The following is a 7,603-nucleotide window of genomic DNA, read 5'->3' as shown; positions in this document are numbered from 1 at the left end:
CTGGGCTCGCCAATGTCCCAATTCCCTACCTCCTTCTAAGCCCTGTCCCAGCTGTGGGCTAACGGGCCACTGGAAGAGTGACTGCCCTACGACTGGCCCTCCCTCAGCGTCTCCATGCGGGGGGCAGGCCGTCCCAACGGCATTACCACTCGAACTACTGGGATTGGCTGACGACTGACAGCGCCCGGACTCGAAGATCCCCATCACCCTCGCCGAGCCCAAGGTAACGCTACAGGTAGCGGGTAAGTCCATCTCATTTCTGGTAGACACGGGGGCTACCTATTCGGTCCTGCCTACCTATTCCGGGCAAGTTTGTCCTTCCCAGATCTCGGTCATGGGTATTGATGGCAAACCATCCTTCCCACTCCAGACCGGTCCACTCCCATGTCACATTGAAGGACTCCCTTTTACTCATTCCTTCTTAGTCATACCATCCTGCCCAGTTCCCTTGCTAGGCTGAGATGTCCTTCTCCACTTAGGGGCCTCCCTCCAACTGGTTAGACTTGACCCTAAGGTCCCCTCCTCCCAACTCCTGCTTCCTCTTCTCGGCCTGTCTCTAGAACCCTCCCTCTCCTATCCCCCTCTTCCAATCACACCGAACCCAATCAATGCCCAAGTCTGGGATACGTCTAAGCCCATAATAGCAACACACCATTCCCCCGTCCTCATCCGCCTAAAGGACCCCTCCAAACTTCCATCAAGGCCCCAATTTCCCATCTCTGAGACTCACCTTAGGGGCCTACAACCTATTATCACCAGACTCCTAAACCAGGGACTCCTTATCCCCACTGACTCTCCCTGCAACACCCCCATCCTGCCTGTCCACAAGGCCTCTGGGGATTATCGCCTGGTCCAGGACCTCCGACTAATCAATGAAGCCATAATTCCTCTCCACCCAGTAGTACCAAACCCATACACCTTGCTCTCCCATATCCCCCCATCCACAACCCACTTTACGGTTCTGGATCTCAAAGATGCCTTTTTCACTATCCCCCCTACATCCCGACTCGTATTTCCTCTTCGCCTTTACCTGGACGGATCCGGATACTCATACTTCCAGTCAGCTCACCTGGACAGTTCTTCCCCAGGGATTCCGCGACAGTCCTCACCTCTTTGGTCAGGCGCTGGCACGGGACCTCACTTCCTGCTCCCTTACGCCCAGCACACTCCTTCAATATGTAGATGACCTCCTCCTTTGTAGCCCGTCTCTCAGCCTCTCAAGACAACACACTGCAGATCTCCTCAATTACCTTGGCTCTCGCGGTTATTGGTTATCATGTCTCCCCAGCCAAGGCTTAGTTATCTGTAACTTCTTGTAACCTACCTGGGGCTCCACCTTACCCCTACCACAAAAGGTCTAACAGCCGAACGCACCCGGATTATCTGTGAACTCCAGCCTCCGGAAACAGCGGAACAAATTCTCTCCTTTTTGGGTCTTAAAGGATTTTTCCAACACTGGATCCCTAACTTTGCTCTCCTCGCTAAACCCTTATATCTAGCCACTAAAGAAACCCCTCAAGGACCCCTCACCTCTCCTTCCACCGTTCGACAGGCCTTTCTCACCCTCCGTAACGCTCTGATATCTTCTCCTCCCCTTTCTCTGCCCAACCCAAACCGACCTTTTCACCTTTTTGTGGATGAACGGGCCGGAATAGCCACTGGACTCCTTGCCCAGCCTGTAGGGCCTTCCTACCGCCCCGTGGCTTACTTACCTCTCCAAACAGCTAGACCCAACCATTCGGGGATGGCAACCATGCCTTCGGGCCCTAGCAGCGGCAGCCGAACTGACCAAAAAACACTCAAACTGACCCTGGCCGCCAGCTGACTGTATTTTCCTCTCACCGACTGGCCGACCTCCTCGGCCATAAGTCTCTCTCTCTCTTGGGTCCCTCTCGCATCCAGTAATTCCACCTGCTGTTCATCGAAAACCCTGCTATCTCCCTTGACCTTTTCCCCCCGCCTAAACCCGGCCTCCCTCTTGCTCATTTCCGACACCGCGACCTCCCCTTCCCACTCCTGCCCCCAAGTCGTAGAGGCCCTCAGCCCGCCGAGGGAGGGACTCTTCGATACTCCACTGTTAAACCCGGACCGCACCCTCTTCGTAGATGGCAGCTCAATACCCGGTCCTGACGGACACCGACGGGCAGCCTACGCGGTGGTAACTATCTCAACTATTATCGAGGCTAACAGCCTCCCAGAAGGAACGACCTCCCAAAAGGCTGAACTGATCGCACTTACACGAGCCCTTAACCTTTCCAAAGACCAAAGGGTTAACATCTACACAGACTCTAAATATGCCTTTCTCATTGCACACAGCCACTCAGCACTATGGAGGGAACGCGGATTTCTGACCACTAAGGGATCCCCAGTGGTCAACGCTTCCCTCATTGCAAAACTCCTGGAGGCCCTCCAGCTTCCTAAAGAAGTAGCAATTATCCATTGCAGGGGTCATCAACTCCCATCCAACCCAATAGCACAAGGTAACTCGAAGGCCAATTCCGTGGCCCGAGAGCTTACAAAAGGGGATCCTCCAGCTCCACTTCTATTTTTCACCAGTCCTACCCAACCCACATATACCGCGCACGAGGAAGCTGCCTTACTCTCAAAAGGGGGACACAAAGACAACAAAGGATGATGGATTTTTATAGACAACGAAATTGCCCTACCTCTGGCCCAAGCAGCCAGCCTCCTAACAGACATCCATAAATCCTTACACATCGGTCCAAAAGCAATGTTCCGTTTTTTGGACCCCGTCTTTCATCTGCCAGAACTTAGAGAGGCCATCTCAAAGACTCACATGGCCTGCCAAACCTGCGCATCCGTCTCCCCACAAGGAAGCCTACGGCCCCGAATTCCTACACACCAGATGCGTGGACATTAGCCTAGTGAAGACTGGCAGATCGACTTTACCCATATGCCCCGCTGCAAACGCTTCCGATATCTGCTCAGTCTCATTGACACCTTTTCAGGTTGGATCGAGGCCTATCCAACAACTCGAGAAACGGCAGACACGATCGCCACCATCCTGCTTCAATACATCATCCCCCGATTTGGTCTGCCGGTCTCCATCCAGTCGGATAATGGACCCGCCTTTGTCTCTCAGGTGGTTCAACAGGTATCCGAGGCTCTCCAGATCACCTGGAAACTCCACATCCCCTACCACCCCCAATCATCCGGTAAGGTTGAATGCTCCAATGGGATCTTAAAAGACCACCTCACCAAACTGTCCCTTGAGGTCCGTGTCTCATGGCCCGACCTGCTTCCTCTAGCCCTTACCCGAATCCGAGCCTCACCTCGGACTCCTACTGGTCTCAGTCCATTTGAACTACTTTACGGCCGCCCTTTCCTCCTTCACGACCTACCAACCCAGAGTCCACCCCTAGCCTCCTACCTTCCCTACCTCTCCCTGCTTCGCCGTCTTCTCCACGAATATGCTGACCGTCATCTACCGACAGTGGCTGTCTCTGAAACTTCCTCTCTCCCTCTACAACCTGGAGATAGTGTCCTCCTCAAGGACTTACACCCCCAATCCCTTAAGCCACGGTGGACAGGCCCTCATACAGTGGTCCTCACCACCCTCGTGGTGGCCAAACTTCTAGGACACTCCTCCTGGTACCATGTCTCCCGTCTTAAAGTGGCCCCAACCTCAGAAAACTCGTCAACCCAACCGCTGGGTCCCACAAGGTTACGGCTTATCCACCGCCCTGCCTCTCCTCCTGCTACTTCTCCTGCCACCCAGGACTCATCAGACGTCCCTATGGCGCTTCTACATCCACGGGACATGGCAAGCTGATGGTCGAGCACATGCCCAGGTTTTGGGGACAGAAGACTGCCAACCAGGCGGATGCCAGGCCATGGTGACCGTTAACTTTTCCTTCCCACATTTAATTTGGCAAGGTAATTGGCTAGGCCAGGAATCTCCCGTTGTCTGTTTCACCTACAACCAAACTAAAGACTACTGTCACTGGTGGACAGACATATACGGGGGGTGCCCCTACCGCTCATGTAACATCCACGTGGCAAAATTAGGCACTACAGACTTACTCTGACAATCTTACCTAGTCACCAAGGATGGCAGGGGTAGCCTATCCCTTAACATCAAGGATCCCTGGGATACAAGATGGGGACAAGGGGTACAAGGAAAAATCTACCGATGGGCAACTGATACTTATCCTGTAGGGTCTTTTAAGATTTTTCGCTCCTGCATTAGCTTGATTCCCAAAGTTATCCAACAGTTGAGCAAACAAGCCACTGCCATCCAGGAAACAGAACAAGCCCTAAGACATCAACTACCCCACCCCGAACACAAAGAGGATCCTTTTTCTTGGTTGACCCTCATCCGTCAAGCAGTACAGATACTCAACCACACAGGAATAGGTAACATCTCCGACTGCTTTTTATGTGCCTCTCTTGGCCGGCCACACTTGGCTGCTGTCCCACTCGACCAGCCCTTCAATTCTACTTCCTACACCTCCCAAAACCCACCTTTTTCCCCGTTAAAAGTCCCCATATTCCTCGATTCAAAAAATCTCACCATCTGTTACGGCAGCCGCCCAAATCTAGCTGATACTGGGTTTCTTTGCAACTCATCCCTCACGGTAAACACATCAGTTGAAGCACCACCAGGCATGTTTTTGTGGTGCAATGGTTCCCTCACAAAAAAGATCAATTCTTCTTCCCCCTTCTCATGTATCCCCGTTACTCTCGTCCCACAACTCACACTGTATAGCCAAGCCGAATTTTCCTCGCTAATCACGCCGCCCTTTACCCGACGAAAAAGAGCTATCTTTCTTCCTCTGGTCGCAGGCATCTCTCTCGCCTCCTCCCTGGTCGCTGCAGGCCTCGGGGGGGAGCTCTAACACATAGTGTTTCAACATCCCGCGACTTAGAACATAAACTCCAGCTAGCCATTGAAGCCTCCGCCGCCTCCATCTCCTCTCTCCAGCGCCAAATCACCTCCATAGCCCGAGTCGCTCTCCAGAATCGACGAGCCCTGGATCTCCTGACGGCCGACAAAAGAGGTACCTGCCTCTCCCTACAGGAGGAATGCTGCTATTACATCAATGAAACAGGACTCATCGAAGACAACGTAAACGCCCTCCATCGCTTAAGAGAAGAACTCCAACGCAAACACCAACAGTCCACCTCCCCAATTCCCGACTGGTGGCGATCCACCCTCTATACCTGGCTAACACCAATCTTAGGCCCCTTAATTCTCATCTGTATCTTGCTCACGTTTGCTCCCTGTTTTCTTAGGTTCCTTCGCAGGCACGTGGAGGAAGTCTCTGGGTGGCCACAAACCAAATGCTCCTCGGTCCTTACACCTTGCTTCCTACAGAACCCCCACTGGTCTCCCCTAAGCCTCGGACCTCTGGTCGCCCGACTCCCCTTTCGACGCCCCCATTCAGCATGAAGTAGCCAGAGATCAGAACGCCACCCCATTACACCAAAGATGTCGGGATGTAAGGCCAACTGGCCCGAGGCAAGGGAACGCAATCAGACTCACAGGTTGCATCAGCCCAGAGCTCCCACACACCCAGTCCCAAGAACTGACCTGGTGACTTTCCACCCGGCCCAGCCTTCCCGCCTTTTGAGGGGCGGGACTAACGGTCCCAAAACTGATGCGACCGGCACCAGATATTGCCACGATACCCGAAGAGACCACCAAATAAGGACTACCCTGCGCCCTCCCGGATTCACCACACCCCTTTCCCTTCTCCCCCTATAAATTCTGCCCAAACCCTCGCCCGGGCGCGACTTCTCTGGCCCCCTTTCTCTCGGACCAGTGAACCTCGTCCGGGAGCGTACCCAAATAAAGCTTGTTAAAGCTCTCCTCCGTCTTTGGTGCCGTTCCTTACAGATATTAATATCACTTTGTTATGGATGAGCAAATTGAGCTGTGAAAACTGAGATCATTGGCCCCACGTGACAAAGCTGAGATTTGAAGCAGTCATTCAAACTAGGGTCTCCCTGAGTCCACAATCCTTTTCTTTCACTAAACCCAGAAAGATCACTGGAGCACCCTGAAACACAAGCAGCTATGGTAAAGAAAACAAGATGACAAAAGGTGGTATTAACCCCACCCCCTCAACTACCCAAATTTCATCAATGCTTCTGAAGCACCAGTTGAGACAGATGAGGTAGGAATAAGGATTGCGTCCAGTGCTAACTTTAGTTAGGGAATCTGTGTGAAGGCGTTTCCTGGAGAGTCTGATCCAAAGAGTCCTTTATCCAAAATGTCAGAGCAAAGAAGTAGAAGTATAAGCCACCTACGCGTGGAGGCTGCCTGTTAACTCTGCCACTTGGCCAAGTGATTTAACTCCCATCTCCAAGCCCCTGCCTCCTGTAAAATGGGTATAATTACAACATTGTTTTGGAAGATTCCATGTGATAAAGCTTGCAGTGTGCTTCGAACAGTATCGAACACTTAAGCGCTCAATATAATTGTGATCATGAATATGATGGAGGTCTTCTTAAAAAATAATTCAGTATGACTTACTTGGAAATGTATCAAAAAATGAGGAGTGATGGATACAGGCGTAGTGTGATAAGGTATAGTACAATTTTAATGAAAGATAAAATAGTTTAAAAGTTAAAATGTTCACTGCAAAATTCTTTCCACTTTTTGTATGTTTGAAAATGTCCATAATCCAACGTTGGAAAAATAATGTATTGTGATCTGCTCTGTGAGGAGGAAGGGCTAAGTTTTGTCTTTGTTTTTTTAATAGAAAAGGTACAAAATTGAAAACAAAATGGGCGAAATCTTCCTCAACTCTCTCCCGCCTTCGGGCTGTGGGCCGTTAGTAAAACTGCTTGAATGAAATCATCGAGGACCGCTTGCGAAATACCAAATCCTCGAGAGCGAGGCCCAAGGCTGCCAAAACCTCGCGAGGGACAGGGACGCGCTCCAAGCTCCGCATCCCACTTCGGTGCCAAGGAGGTAGGGTTGGAGCGAGCACTAACGGAAACGCGGCCTGGCCGTTACCAGGGGGTTCCCGGCCCGCGGCCGCTGACCGCCGAGCGCCGCAAGTAAATACCTTAGCGGGGCGGGGGAGAGAAGCGTCGAATTTCAAAAAAAAAAAAAAGCCCAAACCCCCACAGCCCCGGGCGGGCGGGCGCGCGCCATGGGCGCCCTTTGGCTGCGGGAGTGAGTGGAGAATGCTGGGAAGGAGGTAAAATGGCCACCGGCGGCGGCGCGGAGGAGGAGAGGAAGCGGGGGCGAACGCAGCTCCTGTCGCTTGCGCGCCCGGCGGCCCGGGCCGAGGAGGCCGAGGGCGGCCGCGAGAAGATGGGCTGGGCTCAGGTGGTGAAGAACCTGGCCGAGAAGAAGGGCGAGTTCCGCGAGTCGCGGCCTCCGCGGCGGGAGGAGGAGGGCGGTAACGGCGCGCGCGGCGGGCTCTGCGTCCCCGCGGGCCTGGCGGCGCCGGGCCTCGGTGACTTTCCCCCGGCCGGCCGCGGGGACCCGAAGGGCCGCCGGAGAGACCCAGCCGGCGAGGCGACGGACGCCCGCAAGAAGAAGGGCGCAGCCGAGGCGGGCAGGAGGAAGAAGGCCGAAGTGGCGGCCATGGCGGCCCCGGCCAAGCCCGACGCGGCCGAAGACGCG

The 7,603-nt window shown here is 53.5% G+C and overlaps 1 protein-coding gene across 1 annotated transcript in view; it reads left to right on the top strand.

Moving 5' to 3' along the window:
• Positions 1-6,513: 6,513 nt before the first annotated feature.
• The window catches only part of ZCCHC3 (zinc finger CCHC-type containing 3), a 3,290-nt gene continuing 2,200 nt past the window's right edge, over positions 6,514-7,603 (top strand). The window contains 1 exon segment of the mRNA XM_024743316.1: positions 6,514-7,601. Coding sequence (XP_024599084.1) covers positions 7,178-7,601 — 424 coding nt within the window. The 5' untranslated portion in view covers positions 6,514-7,177.

This window comes from Neophocaena asiaeorientalis, unplaced genomic scaffold (assembly GCF_003031525.2).
Source record: "Neophocaena asiaeorientalis asiaeorientalis breed wild unplaced genomic scaffold, Neophocaena_asiaeorientalis_V1.1 scaffold82, whole genome shotgun sequence".
Taxonomy (NCBI): domain Eukaryota; kingdom Metazoa; phylum Chordata; class Mammalia; order Artiodactyla; family Phocoenidae; genus Neophocaena; species Neophocaena asiaeorientalis.
This window is presented reverse-complemented; position numbering and strand designations above follow the sequence as displayed.